General features: G+C 36.5%; 1 protein-coding gene across 6 annotated transcripts in view; it reads right to left on the bottom strand.

The window, feature by feature from the left end:
* The window catches only part of PUS10 (pseudouridine synthase 10), a 103522-nt gene that overhangs the window by 39988 nt on the left and 40657 nt on the right, over nucleotides 1–22877 (bottom strand). For 4 of the 6 annotated variants that reach the window (XM_079109716.1, XM_079109715.1, XM_079109714.1 and 1 more), the window contains one exon: nucleotides 948–982. The exons of 1 other annotated variant lie outside the window; for it this stretch is intronic. In XM_079109716.1, the coding sequence (XP_078965842.1) occupies nucleotides 948–982 (35 nt within the window). Of the gene's footprint in view, nucleotides 1–947; nucleotides 983–7706; nucleotides 7872–22877 lie in introns of those variants that run through there. One more of the 6 variants, XM_079109718.1, reaches the window with a different exon arrangement.

The raw sequence follows: 22877 nt of genomic DNA, 5'->3' as shown, positions 1-22877 counted from the left end.
CTGAACATGACCAATATCTTTTCTAATATAATTTAGGGTAAATGTCTTCACAGAGGTCCTTAGCATATGTCTTTTAGAGAGATTAGTACTCATGAAAGTAAGTGTGGTCCCCATTTAATACGTAGTAACTGCATTTCTGTCAGGAGGATTGCAAGTTTAAGGCCAGCCTGGATAACATGGAGAGAACTGTCTCAAATTTAAAAATTTAAAAGAGACTGGGTATGCAGCTCGGTGGTACAGCCCTAGCCTAGAACGTATCAGGCTCTGGGTTCAATCCCCAGGACCGCAAAAACACAAACAAAAAAAAAATCAAATTCTGATTGGAACACGAGGCTATTTACTTTGCTAACCAAACTAAGTGTGAATGTTCTTGTTTCATTGAAGAAATATTAATGTTCGATTATGTAGTACCACCCCAAGAAAGGAGTGTATTATATATGATATTTAGCACTGAATAACCTTCCTAAAAATCCCAAAATTCTAAATCTCCAACACATTTGGCCTCCAAGAATTTCAGAAAAAAGATCGTACATTTATGTTTTCTATGTATTATCAGTGTATAAACTCACTCTGGCTTAACTAGAATTTTACATTTTATCTTTTATGGGCTACTTTTATAATTTATTTTCTAAGACCAATATAAAAGTTATTATTTTAATTTCCCAAACTAGGCTATATAGTGACTAATGCATATAAAATAAGTATTTACATTCACATTAAATATGCACTACAAAAAATAAACCTACTTTAATAGATTATGCTATGCAGGTAAAATAAGTGAACAAGGTTGACATCTTAAATTGATACAATAAAAAGTGTTCCTTTGTGCCAATTTCTCTAGTAGCTAGTGACTTCACTCTAAAAAAAGAGAGTGTCGAAGTAAAAGTACTTTAAGAATCAGCTTGTATTTAAATGGTGGTTAAAAACTCCCTACCTAAATTACTTACCCCATTTCCTGTTTTACCAGCAACCATGCAGCATGCTGTAGGCAATTTAGTCACACCCAGAAAGAAGAGAAAAGGGGAAAAGTTCAGTGAAATTAAGTTCCAATATCATTACTGAAGTACGTAACTAATTTGCTAATCAAACTTCCCTTGTTAGGAGAGGAGTTCAAGTTTAGAAATGTTGCAGTGACCTCAGTCTTGTTTAAAAATAAAAAATGGGGTAAGATTTCTTTGCAATGCTGAGCTGCTGTGGCCTATGAATTCAGGGGTATCCCCCTCCTTCTACATATTTCTATTTCTCATAAAGTGATTTTTAACATGGGTAGCTTACATTTTTTCTTAAAATACCATAATATTTCAAGGGAGAAAGCTCAAAGTGACTGAATATAGAACTACAACATAAAACTAAAGGTTCCAGTTTTTTGTTTTTGTTTGTTCAATTAAAAAAAAAATTTTAAACTCTAGTTCACAATATTCACACTTATGTGTTCAGGAGTTAAATGTACTAATGTCTGCAACTCACTAACAAATACAACAAGAAAATAAGATGGACTGATGAGTAGATAAATGGATAGTTAGATATATAATAAAGCAAATATAAAAAAATAGTAAAAATTGTAGAATTCAATTGGGCCCAGGATGTTTGTTAACAACTCTTTACACTTTTTTATACATTTAAAAATTCTCGTAATAAAACGTTAAGGGAAATGTTCTGGGAAGGATTAATAAAAACTGAAAAAAATGTTAAAATGTGACTCGATGGTTAAGCACCCCTGGGTTCAAGCCCAAACAAACAAAAAGATAGTATTTTATAAATGATAGGAAAAAAAATGGTCTCCCAAAGTTCAAATCTGGTTGTCAATGTTGTCTCACCCTTTCTCCAGCCCTCATACTTTAAGAGATAAACAAACAACTATTTCTTCATCTATACAGGGTAGATTAATACTTCTTGGCAGGAATATTGTAAGAATTTAATGAATCATGTATGAGAGTTATCAGATTCCTAGCATGTACTTACTAAGTGGTAACTATTATTATTGTTAAAATGAAAACTCATCTCTAATTTGTAAGTAAAATTCTTTTACCCTTTAAAAGGTTTATAGGATTAGGTCTCATTCCTTCATATCCCCAAATTGCTATAGATAGTTTTAGAATCTCCCTCATCAATGAAATCTACAGAGAACCATCTGTTTCTTTCTGAAGGTATCTCAGACTCTTCTGTTCTTTTTAGTGACCTTTTTGTCTCTTCTTTTGAGACAAATTTTGTTCTCTACAGTCCCTTTCCAGGTGATGACAAGTGTGCAATGTATCCTGCCATCCTCTGATTATAAAGTAGGGCAGAACTGGGGGTTGCCAAGGGAAACCAGATAACCACGTGTAATGTGAAATTAAATCAAATGTCTTTAGTACCTGAGACTAGCTGAAGGGTTTTTCCTTCCTAATACTCTGCAGGCTCCCTGCTCACACATGCCAGCAAGTTGGACTGAAATAATCACACAGCAGGGGCTAGAAGGCTGAATCCCAAAGAAGTCAGTATTGCCTAATAATTCAATTTTTACCACATGCTAAAATTGTCCTGGACGTGCTTCTGTCAAAGAAAAAGAAGTACATCTCTCCCTTTCAGGTCACAAAGGTAATCTTAATAAATATTGAATTCCTTGGTCAGTGGGGAAAAAAATCCATTCTCTAGAGTAAGCAATTAAATTCTTCCTCCCCAATAGAACCAAATGGCATTAAAGTTATCAAGTTTAATCAAATTGATACTAGTACATCACTGACGGAAAATTCAGGAACTACACAATTTAATCCTGGAATCCAACAATATTTGAAAATTCTAGGCAAGTCCTAAATGGGGCAGTTGAATAACCATCTGCTAAAGTGCTTGTGTGCTCTGATAAAACATGCACATACATGCAACAAGAAGGTCTATGCCTGGGAATGGCTCTTGAGTTTAGAGTTCTGTGCTGGAGGTTTACCTAAGCACCAAACAGAGTGGGTGACAGTGAGACCAGGGATTGAGGCTCATTCAAGCACAGGTGGAAGGAAGGAAGGACAGATGGGGGAACATTAAAAATGGCATGTTGGGGATCTATAATTCAGGATAGTTGAAGCTTAGTATATGAACGTGTGTGCAAAATTAAGGGGAAAGGTTCAATGACTAGAAGTGAAACCACAAAGGTTAGAATGTTTTGAGGATCACACTAGGACATGAACCCAAAGACAGAAACCATAACATAAGAAGTGCTATATCTGGGCTGGGGGTGCAGCTATGTGGTGAAGCACCTGCCTAATTTGTAGGAGGCCCTATGTTCAATACCCAGCACCATACACACAAAGCAGTGCCACATGTATGCATATATAAAGTCCCATGGTAGCATAGAGAAAGAATATTTGATTCTTGAATCTTCTAGAATGCATCAAAACACAACATAACCATTTTCATACCACTGTTTTTCTTACATGGTAGTTTAAGAGGAAAATAAAGTATTACATAAACCAAAGCATTTCTTTTTCATATAAAATATAGGAGAGTCATACATTCCAGAAAAATGAAGAGGATAAGAAGGGTCCACTTTTTCACATTTTTATTACCTATTTGAATCTTATAAACACATCTGAGTCTCTAGTTCCTGATAGGGGGAAACCAATAATTGATCAAAAGGTAAGCTCTGTCCTTTTAAACACTTGCAAGGTAGTTTATCTCTCTAGGCCTTGGTTTCTCAACCATAAGATGAAGGAATTCAATATTTGATTATTTGGGGGGTACTTTATATGTGGTAAGATCTGAGAATAAAGAGATAAAAGGCCAGTCTCTGCCTGTGAGTAAACCCATGAACTAAGAGAGAAAAATTATAATAAACACCAATAACATTAGCAATTAATAACATCCATGAAAATAATTAAAATACAGAGTGGTCTGAGATACAGAACATAATGAGAAGCTACTTTGAAAATCTGTATTCCAACAAAATAGAAACTACCGAAGATATTGACAAGTTTCTAGAGACATATGCTCCTCCCAAACTGAACCAGGAGGACATACACGATTTAAACAGATCAATATCAAGCAATGAAATAGAAGAAGCCATTAAAAATCTACCATCCAAGAAAAGCCCAGGACCAGACGGATTCTCAGCCAAGTTGTACAAGACCTTCAAAGAAGAAATCATTCCAATACTTCTCAAAGTATTCCAGGAAATAGAAAAGGAGGGTACCCTACCAAACTCATTCTATGAAGCTAATATCACCCTCATACCCAAACCAGGAAAAGACACATCAAGGAAAGAAAATTTTAGACCAATATCCTTGATGAATATAGATGCAAAGATCCTTAACAAAATATTGGCAAACCGTATCCAAAAACATATTAAGAAAATTGTGCACCACGATCAAGTGGGGTTCATTCCTGGAATGCAAGGATGGTTCAACATTCGTAAATCAATAAACGTAATCCATCATGTCAATAGACTTAAGGATAAGAATCATATGGTTATTTCAATTGACTCAGAAAAAGCATTTGACAAAATACAACACCCCTTCATGCTCAAAACACTAGAAAAAATAGGGATAGTAGGAACATACCTGAACATTGTAAAGGCTACTTATGCTAAGCCCATGGCCAACATCATTCTTAATGGAGAAAAACTGAAACCGTTCCCTTTAAAAACGGAACAAGACAAGGATGTCCTCTTTCACCACTTCTATTCAACACTGTCCTCGAAACTCTAGCCAGAGCAATTAGGCAGACTAAAGAAATTAAAGGGATACGAATAGGAAAAGAGGAACTTAAGCTGTCACTATTTGCGGATGACATGATTCTATATTTAGAGGATCCAAAAAACTCCTCCAGAAAACTTCTAGACCTCATCGATGAATTCAGCAAAATAGCAGGCTATAAAATCAACACACATAAATCTAAAGCATTTTTATATGCAAGCAACAAAACAGCTGAAAGGGAAATGAGGAAAACAACTCCATTTGCAATAGTCTCAAAAAAAATAAAATACTTGGGCATCAATCTAACCAAAGAGGTAAAAGATCTCTACAATGAAAACTACAAAACACTGAAGAAAGAAATTAAGGAAGACCTTAGAAGATGGAAAGATCTCCCATGTTCTTGGATAGGCAGAATTAATATTGTCAAAATGGCCATACTACCAAAAGTGCTATACAGATTCAATGCAATTCCAATTAAAATCCCAATGACCTACCTCACAGAAATAGAGCAAGCAATCATGAAATTCATCTGGAAGAATAAGAAACCCAGAATAGCTAAAGCAATCCTTAGCAGGAAAAATGAAACAGGGGTATCACAATACCAGAACTACAACTATACTTCAAAGCAATAGTAACAAAAACGGCATGGTATTGGCACCAAAATAAACAGGTAGATCAATGGTACAGAATAGAGGACATGGACACAAACCCAAATAAATACAATTTTCTCATACTAAACAAAGGTGCCAAAAATATGCAATGGAGAAAAGATAGCCTCTTCAACAAATGGTGCTGGGAAAACTGGAAAACCATATGCAACAGAATGAAACTAAACCCCTATCTCTCACCCTGCACAAAAATCAACTCAAAATGGATCAAGGACCTTGAAATCAGACCAGAGACCCTGAATCTTATAGAAGAAAAAGTAGGTCCAAATCTTTACCTTGTTGGTTTAGGATCAGACTTCCTTAACAGGACTCCCATAGCACAAGAAATAAAAGCAAGAATCAATAGCTGGGATAGATTCAAACTAAATAGCTTTCTCTCAGCAAAGGAAACTATCAGCAATGCGAAGAGAGAACCTACAGAGTGGGAGAATACCTTTGCCACTCATACTTCAGATAGAGTGCTAATTTCCAGAATATATAAAGAACTCAAAAAACTCTACACGAAGAATACAAATAATCCAATCAACAAATGGGCTAAGGATATGAACAGACGCTTCACAGAAGAAGATCTACAAGCAATCAACAAACATATGAAAAAATGTTCACCATCTTTAGTAATAAGAGAAATGCAAATCAAAACTACTCTAAGATTCTATCTCACCCCAATTAGAATGGCGATTATCAAGAATACATGCAACAATAGGTGTTGGCGAGGATTGGGGAAAAAGGTACACTCATACATTGCTGGTGGGGCTGCAAATTAGTGCAGCCACTCTGGAAAGCAGTGTGGAGATTCCTTAGAAAACTCGGAATGGACCCTCCATTTGACCCAGCTATCCCTCTCCTTGGCCTATACCCAAAGGACTTAAAATCAGCATACTACAGAGATACAGCCACATCAATGTTCATAGCTGCTCAATTCACAATAGCCAGACTGTGGAACCAACCTAGATGCCCTTCAATTGATGAATGGATAAAGAAACTGTGGTATATATGTACAATGGAATATTACTCAGCTATAAAGAATGATAAAGTTTTGGCATTTGCAGGCAAATGGATGAAACTGGAGAATATCATGTTAAGTGAGATAAGCCAATCTCAAAAATCCAAAAGAAGAATGATCTCACTTATAAGCAGATGATGACATGTAAAGGGGGATTGGAGGGGGGCAAAAATGGAGGAAGGAGGGACCGTATAGAGGGAAAAGAGAGGTGGGAGGGGTGGGGGGGAAGGAAAAAAAATAACGGAATGAATCAAACATCATTATTCTATGTAAATGCATGAATATGCAAATGGTACGCTGTTGCTCCATGTACAAACAGAAACAACATGTATCCCATTTGTTTACAATAAAAATAAATTTAAAAAAATACAGAGTGGTGGGAGTTATGACAGGGATATAGTTGACAGAACATGTAAAGGAGTCTCAGCTCAGTCTTGTAGGAAAAAGAAATAACACCTAATCTGAGCTTTGAAGGAACAGTTGCTTAGAATTAATTGAGGAAAGAATATTCCAAATTAAAAAACCCTAAAGTGCAAAGGTTGGAGAGTGCTGAGAAGGTTCTGGGGCATAACTACTGAAAGCTAAGGATGTATGGTTGGAGAATGCGAAGAAGGAAGCAGGAATGCAGATTACAGAAATATCAAACCAACATTAAGGAGTTTAGATTTTACACGTAAAGCATTACATTGCTTAGATTTTCATCAATGGAGTGGCACAATCCTATTTGTCTTCAAGAATGTTCACTTTGGTTGAGAATTAGAGAGTGAGGATGGGAACTAAGAAAAATGAGGACACTTGATAAAGTAAAGCAGTGATTCAAACAAGAAGTAATGCATTGTGGCAAAGCAGGCACAGTGGCATGCGTGGCAATTCTAGCTACCAGAGAGGCTAAGGCAGGTGAATGGCCTTGAGTCTAGGAATTCAACATCAGCCTTGTCTCAACACAGTGAAAACTCAAATTAAAAATACATATGTGTGTATATTTTTTATACACACACAAAACATACACATGCACACTGGGGAGGAAGAAGGGTAGGTGACTTTAAGAGGTAATGAGGACACAGACTGGCAAGACTTGGTGATGGGCAGTCATTAGAATTTCTAAATACCAACAATGCTCTTCAAACTCTAAAGTTTTTTGAATCTTACACATCTCTTGAATTTCTTTATAACTCTTCTTTTTCTTGCCACTCAGGGCAATTGCCTAAGATTTCCTTCTTTTCTTCTCCCCCTACTCCAGCCTGCTACACAACCTTGAACATCTGCTTCACCAGGGTCAGCTCCTCATATGTGTCTCAGGTATGGTGGCAAAAAGGGGAAGATAAGAAAGGGAAAACATCTCCTGAGAAGACTCCTCCACTATCATCTACTCACCTCTACCACTTCCCACCTCAATTCCATTCTCTTCTTTTCCCTAAAGTCTCTGACATCACACCTGTGACAAACAACTGTAACCAACTAAATCTAGGTGGCTCCTTTGATGAATAAAATTTGTCTCCATGTTTAAAACCCCATTCAAATCATTCATATTATCTTTCCCTGCAAAATTACAAAAAAGAAAGTGAAATGAGACATAAGAGACTTTTCTACCCTAGGTTTTTCCAGCATTTTGGTAATAAAAGCCATTGGGTAATTTAAAGTTGAACATTGTCTTTTAGGACAAGGTAAGTGGGGGAAAGCAAAGACAGATCAGCAAAGATGGAAACTAAATCTGCAAAGCCAAATTAGGTTGTACAGCTCTATTAACCCAGTTCTTGGAATGGTTATTTTTATGCTCTGAGTTTTAAGGATTTCCATTGCATCTTCCAATCCTATAGGTGCTGATGTTTGCTTAGCTCTAAAGGATTTGACTGGAAGTAATAACAATGAGAAATTCTATACATGGGTAGGGTGGAAATAAAGGTAAGGAAGGGGAGCAAAACGGATAGAACACCTACAGTGAATTAAAAGCTCTAGATGAAACAAAACAGATATGGCTCAGTCTTGACTTTTGGTGTCATAGAATAAGTAATAACACAGCAACTGAGTTTCAAGTAACTAGAGCTAATACAATGGTGAAGCAAAGATTTCTCAACTAACATCTGTATTTTCCCATTAAGTCTGATTTTAGAAAACCAGATAAATACCCTCACTAAGGTTTCATAGTATCCAGACCTTTGTACAGTGAAGTCTCAGCCTAGGAGTGCCCTGAATTGCTTCCTTGGGCACAATATAGGTTTCAAGAAATCCAGTGCAACCACCACAGAATGAGGCTGGCCTATGACAGCAACTTCCTTAAAGAATCCCCAATTCTTCCTGCCTAGAGCTAGAGAATTCTATGCCTTTCATTCAGTCTAATCATCAGAAATCCACTAGTTCACACATATAAAGCACTGGGCCTACTGACAAAAATCAGTCACAAGAAGGACCCCAAGGACCAAGTTTATAGGCCAATGCTTCCATCCAAGTTGCAGTTCTGCTCATAAACACACCTGAACAGACATATTTATCTTATAATAAATATGTAAAAACAAAATGCAGTCACATATATGGTGTATATGCAAATGCATATAAATCACATACAGAATATTCTATATTAAAAGGTTTGAAGAATTATAGAAGATGAATCCATGAATCTTCAAATAAATTAAATTGTTATATCTAGATCAGTAGTTCTCCACCAGTTTAGTTAAAGGAATTGTTACATTCTTTAAAAATTTTGACACAAGAATGGGAAGTTATAATCCATGTATGTATATAGCAAAATACATTCTATTCTCCTGCATATCTAAAAAGAACAAATTTAAAAATAAATTAATTGTAAAAAAAATTTGAGGGCTAGGGAGATAGCTCAGTTAGTAGAGTGCTTGCCTTGCAAGCACAAGGCCCTGGGTTCAATCCCCAACATCACAAAAAAAAGAAAAAAAAGAAAAAAATTTTGAGGATCCCAGATAGATACCTTTTATTTACAGTGGTTACAGCTACCATTATTTACCATATTGGCAAAATAAAAACAATGAAATTTGAAAATACACCAAAACTTCAAGAAACAGACCCTTGTTGTTAAATTCTTCTGAGTACATAAAGATAGTAAATCTCAAAGTTCATTCCACAAGCTTACATGATCTAATATACAATCTAATTGGATAATTCAATATTCAAACCAAACATATATATGTATATGAATATCCTAAGTAAAATATTAACAAGTCAAATTTTAAATTTCATTAAAATGAGACTGAAAAAGACTTATTTCAGGAAAGCAACAAAAGTTCAACACATGGAAAATTTTTAATTTACTTGACTACAAAATAGTTAAAAAGAGAAAAATGATTACAAATGTCTATTTCTGATTTAAAAAAAATACTTCCTTGAGGAGATATTGAGACGCTTGGGACCAACTCAAAGCAGCCGGGTGACTCTCACCCCCTGGGGAGGCATCCCGGATGGGACAGTGGTCCCGGAACGCAGAAAATTTTGTGAAGTAGAACTGCCGGCGAGACGCCCCTCCCCCCGCTGGAGCAGTGAACTCGGACAGCTGGGAGCGCCGTAAAGGAGGCCGCTCGGCACAGCGCTGGGACTCGGAGCAACCACTGGGGCTCCGGCGGCTGCCCAGGGGAGGAGAGGCGAGGAGAGCTGTGTGGACTCAGGACACCGGGGCCTGCCCTGAGGAGGAGGAGGAGGAGCGTGGCCACTTGGATTCGGAGTGACTGCACCAGAGCTACAGGCGGTTGCCAGAGGAGAAGCTGCGCGGCGAGCTGTTTGGACTCAGAACGATGCTTCTGAACCCCGGGGCCTGCCCTGAGGACGAGGAGGAGGAAGAGGAGCGCGGCCGCTTGGATTCGGGTGACTACACCAGAGCTACAGGCGGTTGCCAGAGAAGGGGCTGCGTGGCGAGCTGTTTGGACTCTGACCACTTCTGAACCCTGGGGCCTGCCCGGAGGAGTAGGAGGAGGAGGAGGAGGAGCGCGGCGGGTCGTTTGGACTCGCAGTGACTGCATAAGCGCTCCAGGCGGCTGCTCAGAGGAGAAGGCGAGTGGTGAGTTGTTTGGTCTTAAAGTGACAGCTCCTGAACACAGGGGGGCTGCCTGGAGGAGAAGCGTGGTGGGACGCTTGGTCTTGAGTGGCCGCACCAGAGCTCCGGGCGGTTGCCCAGAGGACCCGTGCAGTGGGTCACGTGGATTCAGAGCCACTCAGAGCGACCACTCCTGAACACTCGGGGGGTTATCTGGAGAAGGAGGAGGAACGGGGAGGGTCACTTCGACTCGGAGTGATTGATTGCCCCGGGCTACGGGTGGTTGGTGGGAGGAGGAGGCACGAAGTGAGTTTCTTGGACACCTAGTGACCGCACCGGAATACTGGGCGGCTGTCTGGAGGAAGAGGCCTGTGGCGGGTCTCTGGGACCCAGAGCGATTGTTCGGGGCCCCAGGTGGCTGCTCAGAGGAGGGGCCACACAGCCAGGCGATTAGGTGCAGAGCAGGGTCCCAGGATCTAGGAGGCTTCTGGGTGGAAGAGCCGCACAGAGACAGGCTTAGGGCGGAGCGAAGGTTCCAGGCCTGTGGGCAAATTCTCTGAGGAGGGGCAGCCTAAGGAGATTCATCTGCGAAGGGTGAGGCTCCCAGGCCCAGGAGGTAGGGCTGGGCCCCTGGGAACTTTGCAGAGGAAGGCAGCCCAGCCCAGGCGGTAGCTGTAAATTGAGGGGAACCTCTAGGAGGGAACTGACCAGCGAGACCTCCCCACCGGGTGAGTCTTCCCTGCTGGGTGAGGTTTCCCCACAAGGACGGTAAAACCAGAGACTCAGGCCCAAACAGGCCTTGCCTCAGCCCGCAGCCTAGGTCCCCTTTGGATGACCATTGGTTAACAAGTGGAGGCACCTCTGCCCACTAGCAGGGATTATACCCCACCTGAAGGCCACCACTCCTAGAGAGGCAGCTTCCTTGTGGAGCACCGCATTATCAACTTCCTCCATGACTTCAGCCTACTGAAGGCTAAGGGGGGATATATATAGAAATCTTCAGGGACATTGTAAGTCAATAGAGGAAATCTGCAATATCTCAGTGGTCCACTGATACTTGAACAATATGAGAAAACAAGGAAAGAAAATGCTGCAAACAAATCTAGATGTTACATCAATAAAACCCAATGACAGCATGGCAGAAGAAATGACAGAAAAGGAGTTCAGAATGTACATAATTAAAATGATCAGAGAAGCAAACGATGAGATGAAAGAGCAAATGCAAGCATTGAATGATCACACCAATCGACAGTTAAAAGAGCAAATACAGGAAGCAAAAGATCATTTCAATGAAGAGTTAGAGATATTGAAAAAAAACCAAACAGAAATCCTTGACATGAAGGAAACAATAAACCAAATTAAGAACTCCATAGAAAGCATATCCAATAGGATAGAACACCTGGAAGACAGAACCTCAGACATTGAAGACAAAATATTTAACCTTGAAAACAAAGTTGAACAAACAGAGAAGATGGTAAGAAATCATGAACAGAATCTACAAGAACTATGGGATATCATGAAAAGGCCAAATTTAAGAATTATTGGGATTGAGGAAGGCACAGAGAAACAAGCCAAAGGAATGAACAATTTATTCAATGAAATAATATCAGAAAATTTCCCAAATCTGAAGAATGAAATGGAAAATCAAGTTCAAGAGGCTTATAGGACTCCAAATACACAAAATTACAACAGACCCACACCAAGGCACATTATAATGAAAATACCTAACATTCAAAATAAAGACAGAATTTTAAAGGCTGTGAGAAAAAAGAACCAAATTACATTCAGGGGGAAACCAATACGCATATCAGTAGATTTTTCAATCCAGACCCTAAAAGCTAGAAGGGCCTGGAACAACATTTTTCAAGCCCTGAAAGAAAATGGATGCCAACCAAGAATCTTATACCCAGCAAAACTTACCTTCAAATTTGACGATGAAATAAAATCCTTCCATGATAAACAAAAGCTAAAAGAATTTACAAAAAGAAAGCCAGCATTACAGAACATTCTCAACAAAATATTCCATGAGGAAGAGATGAAAAACAAAGAAGCAAATCAGCAAAGGGAGGAATTATCCTAAAGGAATTGTCAAATAAAGGAGGAAACAAGTTGTGTCAAACAAATAAATAAACAAAATTTTAAAAATGAACCAAATGACCGGGAAACCAAATCATTTCTCTATAATAACCCTGAATGTTAATGGCCTGAATTCATCAATCAAAAGACATAGACTGGCAGATTGGATTAAAAAGAAAGATCCAACAATATGTTGCCTGCAAGAGACTCACCTCATAGAAAAAGATACCCATAGACTAAAGGTGAAAGGATGGGGAAAAACATACCATGCACATGGACTCAGCAAAAGAGCTGGAGTATCCATCCTCATTTCCAATAATGTGGACTTCAAGCCAAAGTTAGTCAGAAGGGATAAAGAAGGTCATTTCATACTGCTTAAGGGAAGCATAAATCAGCAAGATATAACAATCATAAACATCTATGCCCCAAACAGTGGCTCATCTATGTATGTCAAACAAATTCTTCTCAATTTCAGAAACCAAATAGACCACAACACAATAATACTAGGTGATTTTAACACGCCTCTCTCACCACTGGACAGATCTTCCAGACAAAAATTGAACAAAGAAACCATAGATCTCAATAACACAATCAATAATTTAGACTTAATGGACATTTATAGAATATACCATCCAACCAAGAGTGAATACACTTTCTTCTCAGCAGCACATGGATCCTTCTCTAAAATAGACCATATATTATGCCACAAAGCTAATGTTAGCAAATACAAGAAGATAGAGACACTACCTTGTATTCTATCAGATCATAATGGATTGAAGTTAGAAATAAATGAAAGAGTAAAACACAGAAACTATTCCAACATCTGGAGATTAAACAATATGCTATTATATGATGAATGGATAACAGAAGATATTAGGAAGGAAATTAAAAAATTCTTAGAGGTAAATGAGAACAAAGAAACATCATATCAAAATCTCTGGGACACTATGAAAGCAGTACTTAGAGGGAAATTTATTTCATGGAGCGCATTTAATAAAAGAAGTAAAACTCAACAAATAAACGACCTAACACTACAGCTCAAAGCCCTAGAAAAAGAAGAACAGAACAGCACCAAAAGTAGTAGAAGACAGGAAATAGTTAAACTCAGAGCTGAAATCAATGAAATTGAAACAAAAGAAACAATACAAAAAATTGACAAAATAAATAGTTGGTTCTTTGAAAAAATAAACAAAATTGATAAACCTTTAGCCACACTAACAAAGAGAAGACGAGAGAAAACCCAGATCACTAAAATTTGGAATGAACAAGGAAATATCACAACAGACAGGATTGAAATACAAAACATAATTAGAAGCTATTTTGAAAATCTATACTCCAACAAAATAGAAAATTTCGAAGACATCAACAGGTTTCCAGAGACATATGAATTGCCTAAACTGAACGAGGAGGACATAAACAATTTAAATAGACCAATTTCAAGTACTGAAATAGAAGAAGTCATCAAAAGCCTACCAACAAAGAAAAGTCCGGGACCAGATGGGTTCTCAGCCGAGTTCTACAAAACCTTTAAAGAAGAGCTCATTCCAATACTTCTCAAAGTATTCCATAAAATAGAAGAGGAGGGAACCCTCCCAAACTCATTCTATGAAGCCAATATCACCCTGATCCCTAAACCAGACAGAGACTCATCAAGGAAAGAAAATTTCAGACCAATATCCTTAATGAACATCGACGCAAAAATTCTCAACAAAATTTTAGCAAATCGCATACAAAAACATATTAAAAAGATAGTGCACCATGATCAAGTGGGTTTTATCCCAGGGATGCAAGGTTGGTTCAACATCCGGAAATCAATAAACGTAATTCACCATATTAATAGACTTAAAGTCAAGAATCACATGATTATATCAATAGATGCAGAAAAAGCATTTGATAAAATACAGCACCCCTTCATGCTCAAAACACTAGAAAAAATAGGGATAGTGGGAACATTCCTTAACATTGTAAAGGCCATTTATGCTAAGCCCATGGCTAATATCATTCTAAATGGTGAAAAACTGAAAGCATTCCCCCTAAAAACTGGAACAAGGCAGGGATGCCCTCTTTCACCACTTCTATTCAACATCGTTCTTGAGACTCTGGCCAGAGCAATTAGACAAACCAAAGAAATTAAAGGGATACGAATTGGAAAAGAAGAACTCAAACTATCCCTGTTCGCTGATGACATGATTATATATTTAGAGGAACCTGGAAATTCCACCAGAAAACTCTTAGAACTCATAAGTGATTTCAGTAAAGTAGCAGGTTACAAGATCAATGCCCATAAATCCAACGCATTTTTATACATAAGTGATGAATCTTCAGAAAGAGAAATTAGGAAAACTACCCCATTCACAATAGCCTCGAAAAAAATAAAATACTTGGGAATCAATCTCACAAAAGAGGTGAAAGACCTCTACAATGAGAACTATACAACACTAAAGAAAGAAATTAAAGAACACCTTAGAAGATGGAAAGATCTTCCATGTTCTTGGATAGGAAGAATTAATATTGTCAAAATGGCCATACTACCTAAAGTGCTGTACAAATTCAATGCAATTCCAATTAAAATCCCAATGACATACCTTACAGAAATAGAGCAGGCAATTATGAAATTCATCTGGAAGAATAAGAAACCCAGAATAGCTAAAGCAATCCTTAGCAGGAAGAGTGAAACAGGGGATATTACAATACCAGATCTTCAACTCTACTACAAAGCAATAGTAACAAAAACGGCATGGTATTGGTACCAAAATAGAAAGGTAGATCAATGGTACAGAATAGAGGACACGGACACAAACCCAAATAAATACAATTTTCTCATACTAGACAAAGGGGCCAAAAATATGCAATGGAGAAAAGACAGCCTCTTCAACAAATGGTGCTGGGAGAATTGGAAATCCATATGCAACAGAATGAAACTAAACCCATATCTCTCACCATGCACGAAACTAAACTCAAAATGGATTAAGGACCTCGGAATCAGACCAGAGACCCTGCAGATTATAGAAGAAAAAGTAGGTCCAAATCTTCACCTTGTTGGTCTAGGACCAGACTTCCTTAGCAGGACTCCCATAGCACAAGAAATAAAAGCTAGAATCAACCACTGGGATAGATTCAAACTAAAAAGCTTTCTCTCAGCAAAGGAAACTATCAGCAATGCAAAGAAAGAGCCTACAGAGTGGGAGAATATATTTGCCAATCATACTTCAGATAGAGCACTAATCTCCAGAATCTATAAAGAACTCAAAAAACTCTACTCCAAGAATTCAAGTAATCCAGTCAACAAATGGGCTAAGGAAATGAATAGACACTTCACAGAAGAAGATCTACAAGCAATCAACAAACATATGGAAAAATGTTCAACATCTATAGTAATAAGAGAAATGCAAATCAAAACCACCCTAAGATTCCATCTCACCCCAATTAGAATGGCGATTATCAAGAATACAAGCAACAACAGGTGTTGGCGAGGATGTGGGGAGAAAGGTACACTCATACACTGCTGGTGGGGCTGCAAATTAGTGCAGCCACTCTGGAAAGCAGTGTGGAGATTCCTTAGAAAACTTGGAATGGACCCTCCATTTGACCCAGCTATCCCACTCCTTGGCCTATACCCAAAGGACTTAAAATCTGCATACTACAGAGATACAGCCACATCAATGTTCATAGCTGCTCAATTCACAATAGCCAGACTGTGGAATCAACCTAGATGCCCTTCAATTGATGAGTGGATAAAGAAACTGTGGTATATATATACAATGGAATATTACTCAGCCATAAAGAATGATAAAATTATGGCATTTGCAGGCAAATGGATGAAATTGGAGAATATCATGCTAAGTGAGATAAGCCAATCTCAAAAAGCCAAAGGACGAATGATATCACTAATAAGTGGAGGATGACACATAATGGGGGGGAGGGAAGGGTTAGTGTTAGGGTTAGAGTTAGGGTTAGGGAGGGGGGCAAGTATGGAGGAAGGAACTACTGTATAGAGGGTAAAGAGGGGTGGGAGGGGTGGGGGGAAGGGAAAAAATAACAGAATGAATCAAAAAAATACTTCCTTAAACAGAAAAAAGGTATCTATTAAAAAGGAGTTAACAATATACTTAGAGTGTATGTGTAATGTATTTATATAAAGTAGTAGAAAAGATAAAATTATCACTACTTACAAATAAGGTAACTGTATATCCAGACAATCAACCGAAAAACCACTAGCATTAATAATAGAGACTAGTCAGTTACAAGATAAACAGTAAGCACACACCCAAACATATTCATATTGCTTCCTTAGAGGAAAATGAAGATTCCAATAAATTTTGAACTAAGATTAAAACTGAAAACATACACACACCTACACATAGGAATAAATGCACAACAATTGAGAGACCTAAACAAAGAACTGAAGAAATATGGAGAAATTTGTTCCTAAATGGAAAGTTCCATAAAAATTAGAAAACTATATTTGTTGAAAACCATAAACAAAGGTAAATGACAAGTGATGGACTAGAAGAAATAACAGAAAAGATTAATAACCATTTTGTCAAAAAAAGCTCTTACTGATCTATTTTAAAAAGTCAGATGAAAAGATAAAAGGAAAAAAATCTAATCATTAGTAAAAAGTTATAAAACTTCACTCAAAAATCAAATAAATGCAAATTAAAATAAGATACCTTGTAGATATGTTAGAAAATATTTAAGAGTATGATAATTCCCATTTGGCCAAGGTATGGGGTTGCAATACACTGTTATAAACTGGTACCAGCTTTTAGGAGGGCAACATGTGAATACCTATCACAAACTGAAATGTATATACTATTCAATTCAGCATTTTCAATTATAAGAACTTGTCAAACAAAAATATAGATATATTATTTCTATACACAAGAACATTCATTGCAAATTTCATTTGTAATAAAAACTGAAGGTGATCTAACTACTCATGAATAGGTTACATGAATTAAGAAAATATGATTTAACTATCATGTGAGTTAAGTTCAAACATTGAAGAATGTCCATCACAGGTTGTGGCAAGAAAAAAAGTTCTTAGAACTTGTACAATCCATTAAAACCCAAACCATGTGCAGTACAAGTATGTATTTGTTTAAATGTACATCACAAAAGGTCTAGAACATAATATACTAAAATGTTATTGTAGAAAATGAGATGTAGAAAAAAGAAACTAATTTTAACTTTATACACTTTTGAGTTGTTTGGTTTGGGTTCAATCAGTATGTGCTACTTTTATAATCTAAAAAATAAAAAAAATTTAATGGAATCTTGTTAATCTTTTCCAGAAATTTAGTAATTACTTATGAACTCATAACCAATCATCTAAGTTATCTTTTGTGTAACATTGTTTCCTAAAATGATTTACATCTCAAATCATCAATTTACTAAACAAGAAATTAAAAATAACACTAGATTATAAAATGTTTAAAGTATTATAGTATATTTGCTTGTGTGGTATTAGAATTTTTAAAACAAAATCTTATTTATCTATCGATTATCTATTTATCGATTAATTTTGGTACTAGGGATTGAAGCCAGGAGTGTTTAACCACATGAGCCATATCCCCAGTCCTTTTTATATTTTATTTTTGAGACAAGGTCTTGCTAAGTTATTTAGGATCTCGCTAAATTGCTGAGGCTGGCTTTGAATTTGTTATCCTTCTACCTCAGCCTCCCAAGCCACTGGTGTGTGCCGCCGTGCACAGCAAAACTAAATTTATTTTTAACTAATACATAAAAACATAAAAATTATATATAAAGTTGTAATTAGAAGAATCAATTTAAATATTATCTAATAGGTTGAGATTTATTTTATTTTAAAATGCCCTTTCGTTTTTGGTACTGGGAATTGAACCCTGAGACCCTTTATGACTGAGCATATCCCCAGTTCTTTTTTTATATTTTGAGATAGGGTCTCACTAAGTTGCTGAGGGTCTCATTAAGTAGCTGAGGCTGGCCTGGAACTTTGCAATCCTCCTACTTCAGCCTCCTGAATTGCTGGGATTATAGGCGTGAGTGTCTGAGTCCAGCCAAAATACACTGTATTTCTAGGAAACTTGCTTCACTATTACTTTGACTCTTAGCAATGAGAGAGAGAGAGAGAGAGAGAGAGAGATTGCTTCACTATTACTTTGACTCTTAGCAATGTGAGAGAGAGAGAGAGAGAGAGAGAGAAAGAAAGAGAGAGAGAAATAGTATAGTTTCCATCTTCTGAGAATAAACTTTTATTTTTGAAAAATTTGTGGGCTTTTTGAGATCAAATATTTCTATGGGGAGCTTGTGCTAAAAATATTTCTTGGTTCTTTCTCTTTATTTTCAGTGCCGTTTGGATCGGTCCACAGCTGAGGTGTTAACTCTAGATTGTGTCTACAATCCTTTAGAAATAATGCCATAGGATTAGGACACCTGTTGTAGGAGAAACCAGACCTTTGCAATAAAAATGTTATTTGTACTTCTGTTTGCATCAGGGAAACCAAATGAAAATTCACTAATTCAGAACATTTCAAATAACATTGTGACATTTCAAATAAGGATTAGGGGAGCATACCTGTTTTTGTTGTTGTTGAACAACATATTAATATGAACCACATACTAATGGGGTTCAATGTGATATTTCCATTAACATATATAGTGTGCACTGATCAAATCCAATCTCCCTTTTTCTATCTCCTATCCTCCAAACCCTTTCAAAGAAATTTATCTTTCTTGAGCAAATGTTTTCTTCATAGAATAGATTAATCACACAAACCAAACTTTTAGGGGCAACATTTTTTTTTTTAATCTTTTAATTTTTTATAGACTGCATTTTGATTCATTGTACACAAATGGGGTACATCATTTTGTTTCTATGGTTGTACATGATGTAGATTCATACCATTTGTGTAATCATACATGTACATAGGGTAATGATGTCTGTCTCACTCCACCATTTTTTATACCCCCCCTCATTTCCTTCTACATAAGCTAAAGTTCCTCCATTCTTCTCTCTTTCCCCCCATCCCCATTATATATCATTCTCCACCTATCAGGGAAAACATTCAGCCTTTGGTTTTTGGGGATTGGCTTATTTCACTTAGCATGATATTCTCCAATTCATCCATTTATTTGCAAATGCCTTAATATTATTTTTCTTTATGGCTGAATAATATTCCATTGTGTATATATACCACAGTTTCTTTATCCATTCATCTGTTGAAGGGCATCTAGGTTGGTTCCACAATCTAGCTATTGTGAACTGAGCTGCTATAAACACTGATGTAGCTGTGTTACTGTAGTGTGCTGATTTTAAGTCCTTTGGGTATAAACTGAGGGGTGGGATAACTGGGTCAAAAGGTGGGTCCATTCCAAGTTTTCTGAGGATTCTCTACACTGCTTTCCAGAGTGGCTGCACCAATTTGCAACTCCACCAGCAATGTAAAAGTGTGTCTTTTCCCCACATCCATGCCAACATCTATTATTGTTTGTGTTCTTGATAATAGTCATTCTAATTGGAGTTAAGATGAAATCTTAGAGTTGTTTTAACTTACATTTCTCTAATTACTAGAGATGTTGAACACTTTTTCATATATTTATTAACTGCCTATATGTCTTCTTCTGTAAAGTGTCTGTCCAGTTCCTTCACACCATTTATTGATTGGGTTCTTTGTATTTTTGGTGTGAAGTTTTGTAAGTTCTTTATAAATTTTGGAGATAAGTGCTCTATCTGCAGTGCATGTGAAGGGGGGTAATGTTTTAAATGTATAGGAAAACAGTTTTAAAGGACTCTCAAGTACATTCAAAAAGATGAAATAATTAACATGTTAATTACAAATTTGGCTTTATCTATTCATTAAAAGATATCCCCAAGGACTCTTTCAAGCTTCAATTTGAATGAAGAGTATGTTGACCTAGTTTAAGTTATTACATGTATTTGAAGGTAATAAAGCTCCATCTACTTAAAAATATTACACATTTTATTTCAATTCAAAGATAACAGTTACCAATTATTTGAATATAAACTTCATTTCCCAGAACTGCAATAGCTAACTTTATTATTTTGGGGTTTTTGTTTGTTTGTTTGTTTTGTTTTGTTTTTATGCTTTGGGATGACCCAAAGGGCACTTTACCACTAAGCCACATCCCCAGCCCTTTTCATTTTGAGACAGGGTCTCACTAAGTTGCTTATGGCCTCATTAAGTTGCTGAGGCTGGCTTTGAACTGGTGATCCTCCTGCCTCAGCCTCCCAAATTGCTGGGATTATAGGTGTGCACCACCACACCCAGCTGTAATAGCCAACTTTAGAAGTGGAGTGATGATAGAATGAATGTTTTCTAAACTCAAATGCATACCACTCACATTATATCTTGATCTTATATTTAAAGAAAGACCTCCAAATTAGTGAATTTTATTATAATGTGAAAATAGGTTATATGTCAAACTACTGATATTTGAGTTTTTCCAAATTTAATAAGGCAATATACTAAAAACTTCAAAGAAAATCTTTCCAACATAAATGATAATCTTTTCTAGTCTGTTACAGTTTAGTGTGCCTTTCCTTTCCAGGAATTTGCTTAAGTAATATCAGAGCCATGAAGTCATAAACTATCTTGGAAAAGTATACGATTCCAAAACAGAAAAAAAAAAAATGAATTAAAGTTCTGTTTTTTCTAATTAGCAGCAAATGATTTGAGGCAAAATAAGTGCCCTTTTGGTACTTGCTTCCTCATCCATAAAACTGGAAGGATGAGGATTCTTGTATGATTGAAGGTTTAAATGAAACCATCTACAAAAATGTTAATTGTTTTTATAATACAGGTCTCCTGACTAATAATTCAAAATTAAATTAAGTTGCTTCTTGAAGCACATTAAATTTTAAAAAGGGGATTTCCTTAAGGTTTGTCCCTACCAAACCTTCAGTTCTAGTTTTAGTCTAAAACTTCAAGGAAGGTGATATTTATTAAATTTTGTCATGAGTCTGAGAATGGAACAGCATCTGCAGAGGGCTAGTTTCTAGCTATGAATGCTTGTTAGCAGGTGCACAAGACAGAAAGGCAAATGATAAAAGCACATCTAACCACACACTCAACAACAAAGTACAATAAGACACTGAGAAAGGGAGAAAGGCAGGGGCCATGGACCTTAAATTTAGTCCAGTTTAAATCATGCCAATATCTTTACTGGACACCTGATGTAATATCTCGAAGGGGGGGGGGAAGAAGGGAAAGGAGGGAGGGGGGAAAAAGAGGAGAAAGAAAGTGATAGAAAGTGAGAGAAGGAAGAAGAAAAAGAAAGAAAAAAGCCCCACAGATTCCTAAGAATAATTTGGTAAAGACCTGTCTAAAGGCAAGGTCTAAAGACATAACTGGTGCGTGGAAATTTTAAGTAAATTTTTGGAGAATGGAAATACGATGAACTATTCATAAATCACCACTAATTCTGTACAATATGATATAAAAGTGGTAAAGGGCCCCTGGGGTCAAAAAACAAAAAAGGAAGGTAAAATAACTAAACAGAAATTTTAAAAGCCCTAGGTTCATAGGATGTCAAAAGTGATTAAATACTTTGGAGTCTAATTGGTAATAAAATTTTTTTGTACCCTTCTCTTCCATCCAACACTCCTCCATTACATAAACTTAACAGTTATAAACAGAATTCTAAGGGTCATGATTGGTGTAAATTCCATTAAATGACAAAAAAAATACAAACTCTAATTTTTTTAATATTTTCTCTTCATATTGCTAACATAATTAATTCCTAATATAAAAACTAGAGTCATCTCCTGTAAGTAGAGAGTATAGAGGAAGCCAGAGTTGAGGAAGATAAAGGGAAGAGGAGATGGAGTAAGGTTGGTCAATGGGTACTAATTTATAGTTAGGAAGAATAAATTTTACTATTCTATTGCACAAAAGAATGAATACAAGTAACAATAATGTACATTTCAGAATAGCTAGGAGGATTTTAAATATTTTTACCACAAAGAAACAATTAGGTGATATATATGCTAATTACACTGATTTGATTATTACACATGTTTATTATGTATCAAAACATCACATTCTGCCCAATAAATATGTACAATTATGTGTCAACTGAAAATAAACTGAAAAAAAAAAAAGAAAATATATAGCATAAAATTGGGTGGTGCACACATTCATTATATAGTGTTTATGAGTTTAAAAACTAGGTTGATAGATTTATAGCAGGGTTGATATAGTGCAAGATTTTCTAACCTCACAGAGTAAAAGAAACAAGACTTTGTAATTTATTTACTGCAGTAAATAAAAATAATGTAATTATAAATATATATTAAAATGAGACAAATGCAAAAAATTATATAGTAGAAATAAACAAATATATTTGGACTTCTTGGTGAAGAAAGATGATCAAACTCAGATGTGCACTTTTGCTAATCCTCTAAAGCAAGATTAAAAAGATTTGTTAAAAGTGCCTAAAATCCAAGAAATAAATGGGAACAGGGAAAGTGT

Source organism: Sciurus vulgaris (assembly GCF_902686455.1).
Source record: "Sciurus vulgaris genome assembly, chromosome: 14".
Lineage (NCBI taxonomy): Eukaryota > Metazoa > Chordata > Mammalia > Rodentia > Sciuridae > Sciurus > Sciurus vulgaris.
Note: the sequence above shows the minus strand (reverse complement) of the source record. Positions and strands in the feature narration are given on the sequence as shown.